Source organism: Tyto alba, unplaced genomic scaffold, assembly GCF_018691265.1.
Source record: "Tyto alba isolate M040663 unplaced genomic scaffold, T.alba_DEE_v4.0 Super-Scaffold_2, whole genome shotgun sequence".
In the NCBI taxonomy this organism is placed as follows: Eukaryota; Metazoa; Chordata; class Aves; order Strigiformes; family Tytonidae; genus Tyto; species Tyto alba.
Genome location: NW_024881282.1, coordinates 25824586 through 25846999, shown reverse-complemented (window position 1 = coordinate 25846999; position 22414 = coordinate 25824586). Strand labels below are relative to the sequence as shown.

The 22414-nt window shown below is 34.1% G+C and overlaps 1 protein-coding gene across 9 annotated transcripts in view; it reads right to left on the bottom strand.

Moving 5' to 3' along the window:
• The window catches only part of NBEA (neurobeachin), a 518250-nt gene that overhangs the window by 264634 nt on the left and 231202 nt on the right, over positions 1-22414 (bottom strand). For all 9 annotated transcript variants that reach the window (XM_042793382.1, XM_042793373.1, XM_042793375.1 and 6 more), the window contains one exon: positions 4526-4587. In XM_042793382.1, the coding sequence (XP_042649316.1) occupies positions 4526-4587 (62 nt within the window). The remainder of the gene's footprint in view (positions 1-4525; positions 4588-22414) is intronic.

Here is a 22414-nt window from a genome sequence, read left to right as displayed (position 1 = left end):
TTTATGAGGCTCACACTGTTAGCCAACTTTTGAAAGACTTAGCTAAAGCTCAGTTTACCCATTAATTACATACTGGGTGTTTGTCAAGTTATGGATATACTCTTAGTATTGTTTGCTTTACTTAAGGAACCATAAATTCTGTAATTTTTCATAAAAGTAAACAATTTACAGAATCTAGTTGCAACTTCATTATAAGAGGGACTATGTGTTATCATTTATTTGAGAATCTCCTAACAGGTTTTATTGCTAATTTTAGGTAAAGCATTTCTTGGTTATGTATATCCTTTTCCTCACTCCTCATACGGTTTTTCTAATAAAAGCTTATTTACAAGCGAAAGCATGTAAAAGTAACATTTTTTTCCTCAAATTAGTGATTCAGAAGCAGATTGTTTTCATTCTAGCTTTGATATTTCCTTCGCAGGCACCTGAATTACAATCTGGATCAAACTTCCAACACATGTGGAAGGAAAATCAGCAGACTGAAGAATGAATCGAAACTACACAATCCTGAAATTTATCAGATATTCTTCACAAATGACATACCATTTTTTTCCTAAAGCAAACATTTATCCATTATAATAGTTATGTATTTAAACACGTGGAGTAGCAAGATGTCTTAGATACTAAGGCAGTATTTTCTGTTTAAGAAAATAAATTTCCTCCATTAAATAGATAAGATACAGAAAAATACAAGTGGTATGAGATAAAACTCCTTTGGGGTAATATCATTCAGTTTCTGCAGAAGCAGTATCCCCAAAGACAAAAATTTACAAAAGATCTGGAAGTAATTAGAAACTATTGTAGTGTTTTGGCTAGGGAAGAAAAAAAAAAAAAAAAGGAGAAAAAAGAAATTGAAATCTAAATCTGATGCAAGAAGGAACTACATTGCAATTTTTTTCTTTTTTTTTTAAATTGTATGGTTTATCGAAGAAATCTGCCACTCCAAGAGCAATACAGCTGTGACATGCTCAACTAGGCTGAGGGAACAAAGACCAGCTAATCAAGCACAGATCTTGTCAAACATAACACATCTTCATCCATTTTATGTTAAAATAGACTAAATCAAAATGGAAATGCTGATTTTATGACAATCAAAAATCATTATATGTTTATTATCAATTATCTAGAAAAAATATATTTCAAGTACTTGGATGTATGCTTTTAGTTTATATAAGAAATAAAATAAAGCCTTCAAATTAACATAAATTTTGATCTAGTGGAGAAGGTGATGCTAGGAAAAAATAAAATGGGTGTAAATTACAGTACAAGAGAGATTCTGAAGATACAAAGATTAGAACTTTTTGTTCTTCCCCAAATCCACAAGTGATGCACAATCCCTATAGGATATCCTTTAAAACTTACAATGTATTTTTCACAGAAACTCCAAATTCCTTTGGGGGAAAGGCTTGATTGCATATCCCTCAGAGTCTAAAAGGCTGCCCATATGAACTGAATTATCCATGACATGTACCTTCAGACATTTGTAATGTGATATTTCATGTAAATTTAGACCATACCTTGGACGTGAGCCGCTGGCAATGTTGATTTTATTCAGGAGCTCAGATAAGAAAAAAAATTCTGACATCCTTGCTAATCTGTAGTCGTTAACATGGAATTTCCAACATAAAGAGCATAAAAGCATCTAATTTGCTGTAGCAAATGAAAGGAAAACAAACTTCGCATTTCCCTTTCCTTTTCAATGTCTAAAGTTACTCTGTTCTGTGCAAACAAAATTGTACTTTTCAAAGGTTTTTATTATTGTCATCTATCTTTTGAGCAACACATTTCAAACTTCCCCATGTAACCTGAAAAAATGTCATTCAATTTAAATATGAAGGATTTACCTATGTTAGGAAGAAAAGCCCTAGTTATATTAGGATTAGTGAAAAACCACAGTACTTTATATATGCTTTCCAGTTCATACTACTCAATTTATCATATAGAAAAGATCAGGCAATACTATCTCTTTTTTTTATAGCAATGAGTTAACTTCATTTGCTATGGACAACATCTCCTAAACTCCTGATTCTAAGATCTGTTAGCTATTGGCTGGATTACAGTATTTGTCTGTCTGGATTACAGTATTTGTCTGTCTGCCCTTCTCTTCCTTTAGCCGTTTTATGTATTAGTACTTTTATAGTATTTACCTCATGTTTTCTTTTGACAAATATTTTAAAAATGTAAATAGAAAAAAAATAGGAGCATTTTTCCTGCAGATGAATAAAACTACAGATGCGATTGTTTAGTATACCTATATGACTAAATATAATATTCTGTGGAAATGCGATTTACAGAAGCATTATTTTTCAAGTTAGGAAGGTAAAGGGAGGAGAATGCTATTTGCACCACTACAGCCCCCTGTTGACCAATTTCTGTAGAAACAACTAACATCATCACCAACAAACAGTACAGGATTAGCTTCTGAAGTACTTAGTAATGAATGGACATCAGGACACAAAATCTTCCTTATTTAGAAGATAAGGAAACAATGCTGAGGTATCATATGGGGTATAGAAACTAAAAGCTTGCAATTTCCCCAAGTAATTGGGTAGATGGGAAATTGCTCTCCCAAACAAACACTGAAGAAAATTAATAAATGTTCAAAATGTCAAAATTATTAGGGTCTTCACAATATTTCAGGTATAAAATGAATCTTACTTTTAAAATAGCTGAATGTTTTTAAATAATAAATAACATGTATAATAGCCATAAAAAAATAACATTGATTTAGCAGCATTTGTTACATAGCTTTAGTGGGATGTCTAAAGAAAGCATCACAGAAAGAGCTTAAATTTCTCTCTCTTCCTTTCAATCAATATTTGAGGCAAAGTTTCATCTCTAGGGCCCTTAATGGCAGGAATTCCTGGAGCCAGCAAATGAGTAATGTTAAACCTATGATTAGATGATGAGGCCATCAAAGACACTAGACCCTAATGCTACATTCCACTTTATTCCTGAGAACTGCAGTAAAACCAACGGCTAGAGAAGAAAGGACTGTAAGTTATTCCTTCCCTCAAGAAAATGTTTCAAAAACTGCTAAAAGAAAGGTTAAAAAAAAAAAAAAAAGTTGCATGACATGAACATAGAGCTCAAAAGCCTTAATGGATCTTTTGGAATTTTCCTGGAACCCAGGACTTCACCATTAGGTAACAAATTTTTCAAGTGCCCTGCTGGAGAAGGTTTGAAGTTCAAACCCCACTGAGCATTCCTGCCAGGGATGTATTTTTCTTTTACTTTTCCCTAACCAATATCCATCCTGGCTAAAAGAGGAAGAAAAAAAAAGGAAGAGGGGAAAAAAAAAAAAAAAAAGGAAAACAAGATTTAATGATTTCCTTATGACACAAGCTGAAGAAATGCAACCTACAGACTGGCAAACAGCAGGTAAGTTGGAACCCCCTCCCCCAAAATCAGTTGTAAATGTTAATTATTTACAGATAGATTCCTCGAAAATAGATCTTCACTTCAATTAACCCTAGGAACTCATTTGTTTTCAGTACATTTTTGGTGCATGTTCTCAATATGCAGCAGTAAATGCTCAAGTAAAGCTACAAACAAGTAATTTTCCTTGGTAATAATATAACAAGGTAACCTGGGCATTTTATATAATAACTTGGTTTGAGTTTAACTGGTATTGTAAATCTGTGGGGAATTTGGTAAGTGAAACGTTAATAAGTCTTTAGAGAAGTGTAAAAACTTGTGAAGTTATTTGGAACTGTTAGGCCACTGTATTTTTCTTACATTTTACAAAATGAGCAGAATTCTAAAATGTTTACTGATAATTTACTACTGTCAGTTTAAAGTAAAAGGCCATATATATATTAGCCAACAACACTTCTATGAGAAAAAACAAAATTAAAATTGAGATATAAACAATCTAAACATTATGAGGAATTATTTTAGTTTTGAATAATTTACTTGTGAAAGCAATTCAGAATGCTAATTGATTTAGATTCCTAAAAAACCAAGTAATGTTATGCTAAAAAGCCCCCAATAATTAACTACAGCATTTTTTAAATCGAAATACTATGCTTCTGCCAGTTCTTGATGACTACCTAAACCATGTTCCTCTGCTTTTTATATACTGACAGCTACATAAAATACTCAGAAAGTTATGTCATGTACATCAAAAGTAATAGTCACCACAAAGTAAGGTTTTAAAAAAAATTACTAATTCAAAGACAGATTTCAACATAAAATTATGACAACGGTGTCCTATTTATGTATTCTAAATAAGGACTAGCTTCAGCAAAAGCTCATATGCAGAAAAAACACATAATGTGCAACCATACACTTTTACAAAACAAATGTAAATATTCATTGTATACCCTGTGAATATAGACAAACTATGGAATGTATATATAAAAAAAAAAAATCTACAATTTATATGTTACCAGAAGAGATTGATTTGTATTTTTTTAGACTGAAATAAAAGAATGAAAGAAGCAGCAAGATACTATTCTTAGGCTGGCAGTAATCCAGCACTATGCAAAGAAACTAATACAATTAAAACCAGAGTATGTCTTACCTGTGAACAAAGCAGCATAACAAGTTCAACCACTGAAGTACTCGACTTCATGCAAACCAGACCTGCAATAATAATAATAATTTCCATAAAATATCTATAATGCATATTTTTTATCACTCAAATTCACTGAAACAAGTTTCAAGCACAGTTATCTGAGAATTTCAGATTCAGACATACTTAAATGTTCAGAAAGCATCAAAGAACCACCTGGGATAATCTACAGCAGGTTCAGGGCAGAATGTTTTTTAATTACATCTTTTTGACATTTACTTTAGTTCAGTATTTAGCTAAATAAAAAAGTAAATACCTATCTATATCATCCAATGTAATTTAATCTACAATAAACGTAAGAAAACCACCTTTGAATATTAAATTCTGTAAATTCTTAAATCCTGTAAATTCTTAAGAATAAACCGATCAGATATTACCCAGTAGAGAATAAGGCCTCTGCCTAGAAATTAATTTTCATCTAGTAATTGATTTTCCTGTAATTGAAAGCTTTAGTATTAATGAAAAAGTCATTAATATAAAATCTTATTTTTATTGGAATTATAAACCTTGAATTATGCAGTGTAACTGTTATTCATTGTTTTGTAATTAATTTAAATAATCAATACCTAATAACATTGCCGCTATCATAAATATTTGTTTGCAGCTTTGGAAATGCAAATTTACTTTCTGAGAGAAGGATATCATATCTAAATATTTAAAAGATGTATTAGAAAGAGTCAAGGAGGAAATCACATTTCTACTGTTTATTTATGGTAGCTTCTGTTATCTAAAGTCATATAGGCACTGATATGATGGTTTAAAGCATAGAAAGATTTTGGTAATGCTATAAAAATGATAAATTCACAAATATAAAGTTTACAGCTAAGTACTAAATAGGAAGCTGAAAAGCAAACTGACGTGCTTTAAGTAGATTTCTACAAACAGCGATTAGAGACAAAAGCACTCCTACACAATAGCACGTATATTTATTGCGGGTAGCGGATAAATACCCTTTTGTGCCCATTTTGCTAACAACCCCATCCTTATTGTATAGTAACACAGAACAAGCTGTAAGAAGCCACTAGGATTCCATTCTATCAGATATATGGGCAGACAGTTAACTAATGAAATAAGAGGCAGATGTGCAGAGCTCATTTAGGGAGACAATTGCTGTAATTGATCAGCTATTCTCATGCTCAAGTGCTAGAGGATCAGAAAGATTAATGGGATACTTATCACCTGCAGGCTACCTCCACTGTTTGAAAGCTGACAAAGAAAATCCAAACAGAAGACTGAACTCTATGGTTAAGCCAATGCAGGTAGCACAGAGATAGCAAACATTTTACTATAGAATATTCTCTGGTTTATTATGAATCTAACTCATATTCTGTTAAACTTAAAAAAAAAAAAAAAAAAATTCTGTCACACACTGACTTATCATCTTCCAAAATCATAGAATGGTTTGGGTACCTCAGGTGTATTAAAACATGGTCAAGGCAAAATAATGCTCTTAGAAACATATTCCCATGCTACAGTCTTCTAAATTTGTATGTCTTTACCTCCTGAGTTTACATTAAAAGAAGAAATGTATCCATAATAAGCATCATACACAATTATGAAAAATAAAGCAATTAAATTATATAATAAATGTTTATGCATCAACTGTATTTTCTCTATATCTTTAGCAGGCTTCTGAAAAGAAAACTCAATGTAAAATATACACTTTAAGGAGAAACACATAATGAATATTTTCTGGCTTAATTCATTAAATTAGAAGTTCTTAATTTTCAAAGACAGTCGGTGATACTTATGCCACCTGTGTAGCTTCAAACAATATGAAAAAATATTTGGAGTGTGGACCAAAACATACATGACTAAAATGGCACAAAGCTAGAGTAAGTATTCATGATTATCATCCAGATAACACTGATGATCTAATTCTAATGACACAAATCCTGTATACATAATAAAACAGGACTCGCTGTTTGAAGGAACTCATATTACCTTAGTGCAAAATTTTCTATTTACGATAATAAGATTTTTATATACTATATCTAACTTTTTAATAGTCTGATGATTCCACAGTCATGAGTAAAGTGGTCATCTGAACTAAAATCTATGTCTTTATTTGTCTAAACATCACATCTAATCAACTGCAAGCTTGGATGTAGCATTCTAGCATGGGAAAGGAGAATTGAACTGATTTTGGTGAAATTCCCCCCCAAAAAGAGAAGGATACAGAACTGACATCTGGTTAGCCCATCAGTTGTAAACAGCTCTGTAATTGCCTGCTGATGAAACAACCCATTGATAATAGCCATTAACACCTCTCTTAACCAGTAGTATTCAAAACCTGACGTTCTAAGAGGCTGTTTTTCATGTCAAAAAGAAACATATAAGCATGTTAGAGACTGTAGCACTTTTCACATGTGAAAATACAGAGGGAGATAGGAAAGTCTCATAAAAGAATTTAATGGTGTCAAAGCTGGATGCAAGGAATATCCTTTGCAGAGAGTTCAGTCTATAGCAAAAATTAAGCATGCAGCACTCTAGTTATAAATAAGCAAAACTAGGAGTGGCCATGACAGAAAATGGGGAATCCCATACACCTTGATGGGTAGGAAGAAGGAAATATAAACAGAAATACTTTCTGTTTACCTTTAAGTATTCATACTATACATTCCTTGAAGTAAAACAGAATACAGAAACACGAAACATTCATAGCAGGGGCACCTTTTCACATTATAAGTTTCTTGCTTATCACCCTCCTACTCCCACTTCAGGGACTTCTACTCAAATCATATGAGGCAAAGTGTGTGCCCTCCATTATAAGCTTCATTTCCTCCTTCCTAGCTGCCAAGGGCTCTATTTTTGTGTCCCTTGTGCTTCTTCCCATTTTTGCTCATTCCTGATTAAGGAATAAAAATTTGAAATAAATAAAAATATTTTTTTTCCTGTTACTCAAAATACAATTAATCTTCAGAGTTTACCGTCAGAGCTGTCATGGAGTCAATAGTAGAGAATGATGAAAACAAATCAGACCTAATGGAGGATGGATCCATTTCTGTCTATTAGGAAAAACTGTCAGAATGCAATCTCTGGTTATGACAAGTAAGCTAAGAAAGAATCATGATCCCTGTCCTGTTTAACTTATCCTGCACAGACCAGAAAAAATACCATTTTAATAATCTTTTGTTTTTTTAATTTGCATGATCCTCTGTTCTAGGAAGTCCAACTTGTGTGGTGTGAATTGCCTCACTGCTTTTGGCTTGGTACAGACACTGAAATAATTTCCTTCAGCAGACTGTACATAACAGATAAAAATAAAAAAGGAAGAAGGAAGTGTTCTGCTCCCATTTTACAGAAGAGAAGACACAAATTGGTTGAGGTATCTTCATAAAATCAAAAGTAGAATTTGTAGCAGGAATCAGAATCAATCAATTGCTTAAGTCCCAAATGCACTAACGACTGCATTTATTCTTTCTCTTTACTGTTTTGCAGGATTTGACAGAGATTTTTAGAATGTGCAAAATTTTATTAGTTTTAGCATAATGAGAAACAAAAATGGTTACAAGCTTTGAAAAATAATGGCTTCTCTGATTGAGGAGAGCACACAAATCTATTTTCAGTTCTCTCCCCCCCCCACTTAACTCCAATGAGAAAAAGTATTTGCAATTCAAACTAAACTTGCCCGCATTCTTCAGCTGCAGATAAGTTCTCCCTATACCATCTGTATCAAATGCCATTAAGGAAGCTAATGTAATTACTAAAATACAAGTGGATATTTCCTGCATACATCAAGGTTAAAAAGGTCACTGTTTAACTGAATGGACTACGTGCTCTTTATATTTACTGTTCTTAGTGCTTTTCTTCATGGTCTATTCTCAGTCCTTTAAATATAGCCATCTAAATTCAGCAGTTTGATGGCAACAATGACCATATATATGGGCACAAAAACTGGGAGCATCAAGTGCATGACCTTAGCTAATCTGGAATAAATGATGTATGCCTGGCAATTATCTTGAAATGATCTGGTTTACTTGACTTCTTTTTCAGTGTTCTTCTGTTGGCTCAAAGATATGCTAATTATTTCTTTCCACTATGACTTATTAATGTCTAAAAAAAGATTAATTTCAACTATACTATTTTAGTCATGCCTATGGCATTAATGAAGTCATGGGTTCAAAACCTCAAAGTCACCATGGTGAACCAGTCAGTGTGAATTTCTATTTTGAAGAAATATAATGTAAGCTGATAAAATCATTTTTTAAAAAAAATCCTTATGAAATAAGATCATGGTTTTGAACTTCTTTATATTATTATTAATACAATGTGTGTATGAGTCTAACTGAATACCACCACAATTTCATCTGGTCTTTATCAAGGTTTGCCTGCATTTTCTTTCAATGATTTTTACTTTGTGTCAACTTAAACCCTTATTGGAACTGGAATCAATTGTAATATTAGCAAAACCAAAAGTTAAATATTTTTATATCTTATGTTCAATTTAGAAAAAAAATGCAATTAATGATACTTCAGAGCCTGCAGAAATATTTCACTACCTATCTGAAACTCTCAGGTATGGCTAAATAAAAAACATGAGAGAGTTTAATCCATTTAACCCAGTTCACAGAGAAAACTTGGCCTTTATTACTCCTGTACACTATGTAATCAAAACTACAGGAGCTTTGTATAGAAAAAAATACTTATGACAAAACAAAGACATGCTGTTATATGCATTATTTTATTAACATATGAAAAGTGCAAAAAATGTACTTAGAAAGGATCATAATGTCCTAAAACTAGACCAAAAAAATCATGAATTCTCCTTTTTAACCTGCGTTTTTGTAAGGTCATCTATTTTCTGTTTCCTACAGATACAGTCTTCCAAGTACTTTAAACAAAACCGTATTGTTTCAAATTGTTCACTATAATTACTGGTAACTCATACCATGATATCTCTTCCCATAATCCTCACTGACTTCTGTGCCAAGAGACAGAATAGGAGTTTTCCACCAGTAATTACCACTTATAAACTGTGTCTTCATTTTTGATAGACTATTCCCTTTGTTCAACATTTGCTAGGAATGACATAACAAAGTTTCAAAGACAGTTCATGTTGGTGACAGAAACTAAAGCATGTTTTGGTTGTTACAGTACTAGGAAAAAAAAGTGATGATATTTTGGTTGGAAACAAGAGTTTTCCTTCAAGTTTATTTGTTCTTGCAAAAGGTCTTTCTTCTGCTAGCACAATCTTACAGCGAACGTTTTCTTGAAATATTTTGCTAAATCCAATTTATAATCAAAGAAATAAATTTAGGATTTATTTTTTGACCAGGTAGTTTAAATCTACATTATTCCCTCTCTGCCATATGTTGTCATTCAGAGAAATCTAGATTCAAATTGATGTTTTAAATCAATTATCAAGTTGCTGGGGAGTTCACTACAGTTCTGAAAAGAGATAGCATGGACAGAAAATATAAAGATAGCTGAAAAGTTTGAAAGTAAATGCTAAGTGTGTAAAACTATTAACTGAAATGACAGATGTTATTATTCCAAGCAAAGCAATTATGGGGGGGGGGAAGCAAGATGTGTATTAAACCAAATGTTTTGCAAGATTACACTCAAAATTGGTTTTAGAAACATACATATGTCACATATCTCGTAGACATTTAAATTACACTAATGGTCTTAATTTATGAAAAGAGAAGGCTGGAAAATATTCAGAAATTGCAGAAAGTCTGCAGTTGGAAATCACAGCCATGTTGCAAAATAATTACAACTTCACTTTTAGTAGATGAAAGGAAACACTATTCCAAAGAACGTAACTCACTAAAATAACAGTCAGGGTTATGGATTTAACAATTCCCTTCAGCAGCCTTGACTGGCAGAACACAACATTACCACCAACTCTAGGGACCATGAAGGACGGCTGTATCAGTACTCCAGACCATCCTTTGTATGGGTAGATATCCTTTACAGAGCAGAAGAGTGACAGAGAAAGACATGATGAATGTGAATTTGACTCAGTGCTTTTGTAGTTGATCAGGACAGTTCTTGTAGGATATGTTGTTATGGTAAAGACACTGTACAACACATGCAATATTCTTTATATCTGATATCTGACAATCTAGGAAAGGTATCACCTAGGTTATCAAATGAAATACCTTTAAAATGTTACCAGGAATCTTTAGAACAAATATCTTAAGAGAAATACCCCAATTAAGCACTGATAGGTCAATATAAAAAAGGCATTTTAAACTGTTCAATCCCAAGTCAAATGTTTGGTCCCTTTTAGGCGAATTTGTAAAATAAAATAGATCTTAATATTAGGATAATATTTAAAAGAATAAGAACTTTATATAACAATTTCTTTAATTATTTTATTAAAGTAAGAAAACCTATACTTCCTCACCACCGCAGTTACTAAAAAGGAATCTAAGTGAGGACCATAAAATATCCAGATGGAACCACAGAATGGCAAAACCCCTTGAGAGCATACCCAGAGAGAGGGGATTTATTGCAGTGTATACATGATTTACTTTTTAAAATTACAGACTTCATACTGTGATCCCATGAGCTGTAACAGTATTGACAAAATTGCTGCTGGTTCCACATTACTCTGAAGAGTCTAGCCTTATACCGATGTATAGAATTTTTTGTCAATTTTCCATTTATGTTAATGGGATGCACAAATTCTCATTCATCAAATGAGAAGATCACTTAATCTATAAAATAAACCCCACTACCACTGTTCAGTTTAATATCTCACTGAAGATTTTAAAAACTGATCCAGTTTTTCATTTAGCACCTGTGGTAGATTTTTCCTTGGCGAACAGTCCATCAGGATTTACCAAATATATGCATTTATGTCTCTCTGCCCTTCTCTTAAAACAGTATCTCTTTGGATAGATCTCTTCTCAAGTCTTTGTTACCTAATATGCTTATCTAGTAGCTATACCAAAAGAGACCTAAAATTTATATCAATCATGTATCTATTTAGATATTGTTCTGATTAGCATTAATAACACAAAATTATTATTTTAATATAAAATAATACAACACAGATGTTAATTATAAGAAAACAATTCCCTGTTAAATTTAAGTGAAGCAGAGTTCTTTTGGAACAATATGGTAATTATTATATACTAGAATTTAATTTGGAAATTAAACGTGTTTTTTTCTCAACTCCCCTTCAAAACAAGGGTCAAAACAACCAAACCAGTGATCACACTGTACTGCAACTGATCAAATTAATACACTTCTAATCTTGAAATTGTCTATAAAATTGAACTATTGCTTTTCTGTTGAAGACTACTTCAGTTTCAGGTAGACTTGAGTAACTTACAAACTTTTTATTTTGGTGGAAGCCTGGAAGAACTAAAAAATAAACTATACTTAGACAGAGGTTCTGGAAAATCAAAACTTCTTATTTACCTAGAAAGAATCTCAATGAAAACCATTCAAATTTTTTTCCAAACACCCAACAGTCCACTGTGGAAATTAAAATATGATCCTGAGAGTGGTCTGATTTCCCCCTTTATCCTATGATGTTACTAAATAAGTGGTTCAAAGTTGTGGCTGAATTTCTGCCATAGCTGCTGCCCTGGATATTTTATTTCAATGGATGGAGTAAGAAAAAAATTAATGGAAAAAGCCATTTAAAAATTAATTTAAAATGTGAAAAGTTAAAAGATTTTTCAAGTTTTGTCGTGATATTTTCTCAAGATACCATTCACTTCCTGAGCAAGTTGCTATTTTTGTGATTAAATTTGTAAAAAAATTACTAAATGAAAACTACTGATACCAAAGAATTTGTCACATATTGAATACATCTGGGAAAAACAACTATTCTGAGATTTTATATTCTACTGGTCCCTCACCATTTTCTTCTTTAAATAAAGAAACATCTACCCCTCCTTTCTCTTTTTCTTTTTCTCAATCCTTCACCTCCTCTCAAATCTGTGTTACAGGAAATATAGTTTGGAAGAATTACCTCAACAGTGAATTATTTTCAAAAAGTATACAAGCAGAAATCAGAACATTAATTTTACTCACTAACACAAGCAAATGTTTATACTTTCACTACACCTATAATAACTTCTCTTCATCTCAAGAACCTTTTCTAATTCTTTCTAAAGCTGTCAAAAGTGACATCCTGGACAAGATGGATCATAAGTATGATCCCAAATGACAGTCTCTAAAATAGCATGCCTTCCATGAAAATGCATTACTCAATGCTATTTTTTCCTTAGGTATGAGTTTTTATATTTCTCTGAAAATTTATCAACTTCCCCTTGTCTTCAGTCTATAACTTATTCCTATTTGATTCCCATTTTTCTGTGCTTACTTACTCTTTTTTGCTTCTGTCTTCTTTAGGAGTTGTCTTTTCTTTCCTTCTTTCTACTACTACACTCTAGTTCTTTGTTACATTTTTTTATATTATTAGGGAGAATATTATCATCATGGCATGACACAACTGAAATGTGTGTATGGTGAATGACAAAAAAGGCAGGCAAGAAAAGGATAAGGTGCACAGCAGTAAACCCACTTACTTTTTACTGGTCCTCCTTACTTCCTTATATTTCTTCCGTTTGGCAACCTTGGGTGCAAACTGAGAAAACGAGGAGCGAACCAGTGCAGCAACAAATAGGAAGTATAACAAAACATCACGGAACTCATGCAATTTCCTAAATTTTTAAGGCCAAAATGAACCTTATTTTAACTGGGTGTGATCTCCTGAGTAGCACAACCCACCAACTATTTTTCTCTCTCACTGAGCAAACGGTTGTTGAACTAATAATTTGTTTAGATGGTAATTTTTTTCTGAGAATTTTATAAGGAAAAAAAATAAATCTCCACTTCCACGCTGACCTTTGCTAACCTTAGTTGGCAGCCATCAGATCTTGCTCCTATCCTGAAACCCTGCTGACAAATGGTAATCATTCTAAAACAGTGTCTCTCAAAACACAGAACTGTACCACAGTCATAGATCTCTTGGAATAATTTGTATTTCTTGTGTTTCAGTTTTCTTTATTTACTTGACAGTAACACTGTTATGGGCTCTCCCTAGACCTGCTTTGACATCACTTTGCCATCTTAATTTGACATATCACAACTGTCTCTGCTGTCTGACAAGTTCTTTCAGCATGAGGGTTTCCCATTGCAAGAAAATCTCCACAGACAACATCACTATTAGTATAAAAAGATTGGATCATAAAATTCCACATGCCAACAGACAAAAAAAAGACATGATATAATGCAATACATGTTTAGCAGGTTCGTTTTTCAGGGGGAGGTAAATTTTAAGATGAAATTAGACTGAACACAGTAAAGATATATTCTCTTAGTCCTTGAAAAAATAATCCCAGGTCTGTAGGGAGTCTGTTAACATCTAGATAAATCAAGTTTGATGGTTCATTAATGTTTATGCTATCATTAACATTTTTTTCTATCACAAACCAAGAGCTCTATAAATAGATATATTTTCAAGATTAAAATGTAGTTGTTTCTCAAGTTAATTCAGGAGTTTTTGTGGAATATTCTTTGTTTATGCCTCAAAGGCATAGAAACAAGCACATCCATATCCAATAGGATGAACTGTAGAAGTGCCTTTAAATCATCAGGAAAAGTAAGGGAGTTTTGTAAACTTGGTCACTGATTAAAAGGTTTCAGTCTGGGTCATAAGAGCAGGTGGTAAGTAGACACAGAGTTAAGGAATATAGAAGAAGAAACTGTGACCAGCCCTAATGAGATTAGTTTTGTAAAGAATCTGGACATAGAGCTCAGGCTGAACGCAAAAGGATTATTAGACTATGCCTCATGAGCAGTACATCTGTAAGGGCAAAATCTGATACAGAGATGTTATTTGCACCCTATAGCTTATCAGAGTTAGGTAGTTCTCTGGAAAATACTGCTGGGATAATAAAGTAGATTGATTCCATTTTTAAGCCGTTAGAGGACAAAGGGTGGGGCAAATACCAGCCTAACTATTTCAAGTCCAAAACCAGGCAGAGTCCCCTGCTGAGTTCTGAATGATGAATTAAGTGGAATAAGAACCAGAGAACCTCTGCCTGTGGGGAGCTTCAGTCACAGCATGAACATCCTGTAGATACTGAATACCTTTTTGGCATACCACCTCGTTTTTCTTTGGACCTGGACAGTAGAGGAGAAAATAATAAGGGGGGAAAAGGTGGCTGTTCTAAAAAAAAAAAAAAAAAAAATGTACAACTTAGTCCAGTGTTACCATGCAGCACTGCTGTATACCTGATATCATGAGTCCACCTACAGGCTATGTTACAGTAGTGCCTGTATGTGTTAAGAACTTTCTCAAGAATCTTTTAAAAATGATTTCCTTGAAATAACATTAAATAGATCTCTGGCTACTCTTTTTGTAGTAGGGGGCAAACTTACTGAAAAAAAAAAAAAAGAAAATTTTTTTCCATGAAAGGTAAAAGTTGGAACAAGAAGGAAGACAGAAGGACATCTGACTTGGATGGCATTAGGACAAAGAACAAGCATGAAGTCATCAGGGAGGGTATTCCTCTAGAGTTTTAAGGCAAACAGACCAGTCCTATCTAGGCCTTATGGCTTGCAACTGGAATACTAACTTGAAAAAGAAACTTGTGAGAAAGTGCCCAATACTACTGGACATAAGTGAGACTGAAGGACCACAGATAAGTCCTTTTCTCACTCTTTAATGGATCTAATATTTTGTGCATTTCTTCACATACTTTAAAAGAACAGCAACTGGTATCGCTTAGTTTCTAATAATATAATTTTTATAGTATCACTTTCAACAGTAATTTAGTAACTTCAAATATCTAGTGGATTCTCTATTTTCAAGGATAACTTTCAGAGCTTCTTTTCAGCAAACGTGATTACTTTACAGTGTTACCAGTTTTTGTTTTCCTGAGAACATGTTTTGTTTTGGTTTGGTTTGTTTTTTTTTAACTGCTGTACTCTCTTAACAACTTCTGCTGAATATATGTAGTTGATTGTAAACTTTACAATTGGTCTCATATTCTCAGTCATATTTTGTCTATTGGCAAAGCAAGAGAACCATCCCAATTTCTGCCTAATGGGAACTCCATACAGTTTGGATTATAAAGATATCATGATTATTAATTAATGTAACAATGATAATATAATCAAGGACATATAATCTGGGTGCCAACAATTTCTACCCTCAAATTACGCTGGGACCACACAAGCCAAAGACAAAGGAGAGGGCATGAGCAGTTAACCTCTGTTCCACAGTCCAATACATCTTAGTAAGTGTTCAGTTCATTAGACAGGGATAGAGTGGCTCCTATGTGTAATTAATTATTGGCAGGTTTACTTTCAAAAAGGTGCCAGATGCTATGCATTTCCTAGTTGCTATCTGCATATCTGATCTATAACGCTTCCTGCCATGTTAAACATCTGTTCAGAACATACTTCTACACACAGGAACTTCAGTAATCAAAGAGTTAAATCTTCAAAATCAAATTAATGTCTATATTTTCTGGTGTTTGTAATGATATCTCTTTAAAGGCATCATAAAGGAATATTATATGAAAGAAAAATATTCTGTAACTGGTGTGGGGGTCGTTATTAGTTTGAAGATTTCACTGTGGATAAATAGCAGAGACTTCTGCTGTGGCACCTGCTCTTCAGTTCCTCCTCTGAATGCCAGTATTGGGATCTGTCTTGTCACTAGTAGCATATTCTGAAAAACAGTGTGGAAGTTGCAAAGCTTTGAACCTTGACTCTGCTGGAGTACCTGTAAATAAATAGGCATATTTGCATATCCATTTAACCTTTCATCATTTCTTTGTTCCTACCATACAGACTTCCAGAAAACTGGTGGTGTTTTCTGTCTCTGTATCTGACTTACCGATGTTTTTTAGTACAACATACTTTCAGTCCCAAAGTGTTTGCAGAAACATGAGCATACTGGGGAGCCCTTCATTAAGACACTAAAAGTTAATCACAGAGAATTTCATACAACAAATTTCTTAAAAAACTCTATATAGTAGTTTGAAACTGATGATTTTTTTTTCTTATTTATGAAGGGATTACAACAATTGCAGGCAGGATTTCAATCAGCAGTAACATTTTAAATCCCCTGCCTTCCAGAGGATTGAGTCAGGCAATTCAGTGGCTTTAACTACACTGTGCTAAGCCTGCAGCATCACCTCTTACTAGACACAGAAGAACACACACTGGGATGCCTAAAGCACATGGAAAGAAAGGAGTGGAAGGTGGCATGGTAGAGAAGAAATACATTATGAATTCCTTAACCTTGAAAACCAATTCAGAGTTGCTGCCCCAGTACAAACCAAACATTCCATAAAGTTGCTGACCCTGACTGACCAGAGTGATCATGTCCAGTAAGACACACACTGCAAATGACACTAGCCCAACCATGCAGAAACATTTTTAACATTCACCTTGATTTCTAACAAGGATTCTCTGATGCCTAATAGGATTGAGTTCCTACTGTTCTCTCTCTCAGTCCTGCTTTATCAATTGCTTTCCTGATCCTTACGCTCCAATAGCCATAGTGTTGTACCATCGTGGTATATTACACAGCTACAAATGAACCAGATGTGATTTTTTTGTAGTAAGTTTTCACTACTTGATCATAACATGCCCCCAAATGATAGTGCAGAGCAAAGACTGAAGCTGATTAAGAAATACACATGTAAGTACTGCCTCAGCCAAGAGATTATAGGGTATCATTTCTTTAAACAGATACCTATATTCATGAATACTGTGTCAAAATAACATCTTTTAAGCACCCTCTTTTAAACTGGCTGAAACTGGCCAACACACTGAAAAGTTATTAAGGGAGTAAAAGGCTGATCCTTCTCACCCAGTGTGATCACAGAAGTCTCACACCTTCAAGAAATCACATTAAAGTGTATGTATGGCTATGCATTCATACATTTACAAGGGCCCTCTGAAATCTAGAACCAAACTATAGCTGGCATGAGTCTTATATGTGGCTTGTCTGTATAGACAAACTTCACCAGGCAGAAAAAGGAGAAAATGTCTCACACTAAAATGAACTTCAAGGTAATGAATAAAGAACTTTTTAAATAAAAAAATAAAAATCAGTTTATATATATACACACACATGAACACACATAAAAAGTCAGAGGAAAGTTTTATTTCATACAGTGACTTGAACACTGTCCAGCTTTGATGTCTCAAGGAAAGATGGTATATTCTCAACTGCATCTGCAGTTGACATGCAGTCAGCTGCAGAACAAGGAAAAGATACTTTTTTAACTGATCCCTGCAGGTGGCTAACTGATACTGAAGTACTTCTGTTATGACCACGTGAGCAAATGCAGTGATGGCAACATTAGAGGAAATTAAGGCTAATGCAGATTTGCAGGTTATGGCACAGATGAAATAGGGATTCACAGGCTCCAAAGCCACAAAGAAGCATCAAAACCATTCAGCAAATACATGGCATTTTTCCTTCTGAGAAGCTGGATTGAAGACTAGTTAGAAAGAATGTTTAAAGCAGTCATAAAGACTGCAAGCAACATGTTTTCCAATGTTATTTAACCTTATTAGGCATTCTGTTGGTAGAGAGGCTAAGACATCCTGTAGTATCTAACTTCTTCTTATCTCTTCTCTTTGGTACATTGAGCAAATCAAGCTCGGTACATTGTACTTCGCAGAGTTTATCTCCCATCCATCAATCACTCCTGTGCCCTGCTCTTTTGTTCCCCCTGTAGTGTGTGCATATCATTCCTGAAGTGCTGACTATAGAACCAGATGTTAGGAGTTTTACTGAAGTTGTGCACAGAAATGAAATCACCTCCTCATCTATTATTCCCAGTCATCCAACTATTGGACAAGTCTTTGTTGCCTCAACGCTGCGCTAAAAGAGACTAGAGTATGCTAATTATTATAACAATCCCCACATTCTTTGAGTGGCTTCATCCCTCATCTCCTACCCTCTACAGTCTATATTATTTCTTCCTAGAGATTGGACTCGGAATTTGGTTGTGTTGAAATCTGGCTTTTTCTTGAGTTTCTGTTATTCCTCAAAATGATTCAAAATATCTCTCCGGTGGAATGCCTTTTCTTCTCATTTTGTGTATCTCTGACTAAGCAGTTAGCTTTGCCAGGAACAATTCTGCCCTGTAATCAAGACTGTTAATAAACATATCAAAGTAGGATCAAAAAGTGACTCATAGAAATTTCAACACTATGAATAGCTTCAAGTTTTACTTATGTGCTGTTAATTCCAGTTAATGAAAATGTAAAAATCGTAACACTATATTTTTGTTCCTTTTCTCTCTTGTCAATATTTATTAATTTATTTAGTTAGTTCAGAATATTGGCTACATGATATGCTACAGACTGGTAAACAATTACCATAAATCTGATTTGCTGAAAGAAAACACACCTGGACATACAAACAAAAACATTTTGGATGTGCCACAGTAAGATAAAAGAATGAGAGAACAGTATGAACAAGAAAATAAAGTTCTGCAAGAGCCTGCAATCTCTCTGCTTTATAGCATCTGTGCTCCTGAGCACAAAAATAATACAGAGGTTCTGAAAAGTTTCTAAGAGAAAGCCAAGGCCCATGTTAAGCCCACAAAATTATTTTTTTTCCAGAAAGTCTATGGGATTTCCAGACTTCTACAGCATCTCAACAAGATGGTTACCCTGATCTTCCTAATACAAAACTAGGTATTGGTTGAGGAAATCAGAAACAAATCATGCTGAGACTGGTAGATGCCACAGTGATGCCACACTTGTGGTCTTTGGGAGCTTTTAAAGCAGTGTCATTTAGCACCCAAGTTCTATCTGTGGTTTACAGAGGAATGTTTTGGACAATTTTTCAATTGTTTCAATAAGCCTCCTGTTAAATACCACACAGAACTAGTCCACATCACCACTTCTACTGGGTATTTTCATAGGGCCATGTGGTGACATAGTGAGGAGAAACAGATTCTGATCATAACAGCAATTTTCTGTTTCATCTGATTTGAACTGTGTGTGTATCAGAAACGTATCAAATGTATGCCAAAGAATCCTCTTTTGGAGAAAGGCTACCTGGCTGACTTGCTACCCAGGTAACGATCTAGGAAAATGAAAATCATTGGTAATGTTTGTTTGGTATCTCACTGAAGAGAAGGGAAAGCATTGTATGTGACTATGTTTTGATCTTGGACCTATTGTAACAGCTCAGGACACTCCAAGAATAGCTGTAGCAAAAATACTTCTACCCATCTGTGCTTGACAAAAAGAGGATATAACTTCTCGTTCAGATACAGATCAGATTACACTTGCCTGTAACATTTTCACCTAAAAGCTAGAATGTTATAATGCACTTACATGGAGGGAATTTGCAGACCATATGGAAACTAGAGTCAGTGAAAACATATCTGTGCAAGTGTTAAATGGAACTCCACAATGAGCACTGCTAAGCTTAAATATGTGACCTACACATATTGCATGTTTGTTTCCAATTAGATTCTATATGGACAATCTTAACCTTTGCAACTTCTGTTCTCTGAGGCATTGAAAGAACCTCTGTTGATGAACCACAGTAGTGTTGGGCTGGTTTTGGTATACTCTAAAACTATTTTCATTCGACTGCAAATCAGTCCCTTTTAAGCCTACCATGGCGGACACTTATTTTGGGGGAGTTGAAATGTTTGGAATATAGTAAGATACCTTTTAAGAAAGAGCTGGTTGTGGAAAAAGGGGCAAAAATGACTAGTATTCCAGTAAGTAAACAAAGAGTTTTACCAATAAATACGTTCTGCAGTGTCAGATTACTACTTGATAGAGCTCCTCTGCTATCAGTCAAATTTTGGAATTTACATGAAAACATGTGAAAAATTAATAATTTTGAGTATGAGTGATCAAGTTTTCGGTCTAGACTGACTAGATGTTTGCAGCCAGTTCTTTTCAACTTCACTCAAGAGATAAGAAGCCACTGCTTAGATGTTAAATATAATTTCCACAAAGAATAAATCAGTCAGTCACGAGACAGAACGATGATACAAGCTAAAGGAAGATGAGGTGGCACGGTAGGACTGCAAGATTTTTCACCAGAAGTTTGAGACAGCTCATCTACTACAAAAAGGTGAAATCATAATTAAGTTGTATTCACATTTCCACTTATATATTAACAATACTTACCTCAAAGCATCAGATATTATGGAAAGTTTGCATAACTAACCTGTTTTAGAAGTACCAAACCCATTTTTTTTTTAATGTTCCCTTTTCTTTTGTGCTCTCTCTTCAGTGCAACACCTCAACTACAAAACTGTGGATATTCTTACCAAGTCTGAAATGATTTAGTAATTCTTACACACACACATGCACAAGAGCATTAGAGAGAGCTTCAAAAAAGCACATGCCATCAAGGATGTCTGAAGTTATTCAGATTTTAGCAAAATCTGATAGGGGAAAGGCTTCATACCTTATGGAGGTTTCTGAAAGACACCAAGAGCAGGGAAGGTATCTTTATGTTTCAAGCTTGAATCGTTAGAAGAAAAGGACGCGCTTTGGAGAACGCAACAGATACTTTTGTGATAATTGATTTGAAAAACAGACCACCTTCAGACTTGATTAAATAAAGTTTATTTGCTCCTTTTTAATTGTGATAACTAAAACCTTTACACATAAAGCAAGAAATTAAACTATTTCATATAAAACTGTCAAGCTAATAACTACTTGCCAGTAAAAATCAATTTTAAATTATCAAAGCCCCACAGGAATGCTGTGTACTCACATACCTTGAATCACACCACTAAAACCCTCTGTTTTGAAGAGTCATTACCTGGAGACCCCTTTCAAGCACTTCAAGGATCATCACTGGCTTTCAGTAAACAATGACAGGAAATTTATCAAAATAAATCAAGTAATAGACTAGGAGAGAATTTAGAATTCCCATTTAAAGGAACTTAACTAGGTATGTATTCAGCTTAGTTGAGATCAAGGGTCCTATACGGGCGATGAAGAAAGAAAAGATGAGTAGTACGCAGTGACTATAAAACAGCTGAGATCTCTGTTAAAAAAAAAGCCCAACTATTTCAGAGGAAGTAAACAGACATTCAAGTCCTGAGGCATGCAGTGTAAAAATGTAAGCTGTGTTTGATTTTTTTTTTTTTTTTACAGATTGCTAGTTCAATATCTTGGGAATAAAGGACTAGTTATTAGAAATCAGAAATGAGACAGTGATTGAAGAGAAGGTAAGACATAACATTAAGGAAACGTGATGGGAAGGACAGTACATATTTTGTAACTTTGTGTCTGGTTTGTAAACAATGATTCCTGAGACTGAATTAGATGTCTGAGTCATAAATGGGATAAAATTTGGAACAGTAGTCCAAGTGGGTACTGGAAGAAAGCTACAGCCAACAAAACCATGTGTCTGTCTGCACAGGCAATGAGATAAACTCATACTGACACGCAGTTGTGAGGTTCCTGTGGCCTCTAGCTTTTCAGTCTTCGTCATATGCTGGGAACTTTTGGAACCTTGTTCATACTGTGAATCTGACCAAAAGATGAAGTCAGCATTGCATCGGTGAAGAATTTTTTTAATCTATTCAAGAGCTTAGGTGAAACCAAGACAATTGTATTTGTATTGTACAAAAACTATAGTGCAATTAATCAAGTGTCAAACAGAAAAGGATAACACAGCTACAAATTTTGCAATCAACTGCACTGAAATGAGACTTAAAAATGGAATCCATCAAATATTTATCTAACAGCAATTTCAGTGTTGTCTCAATGGTAATCGCAGATCATCAAATTCAGGTGTCATTAAGTGAGAACTGCAATTTACTCATAGCTATAAAATAAACAGTATAAAAACCCTGAAGCTTCTGAGGTTTACTAAGCTATTATACCATTCCTCGGTACTATTAA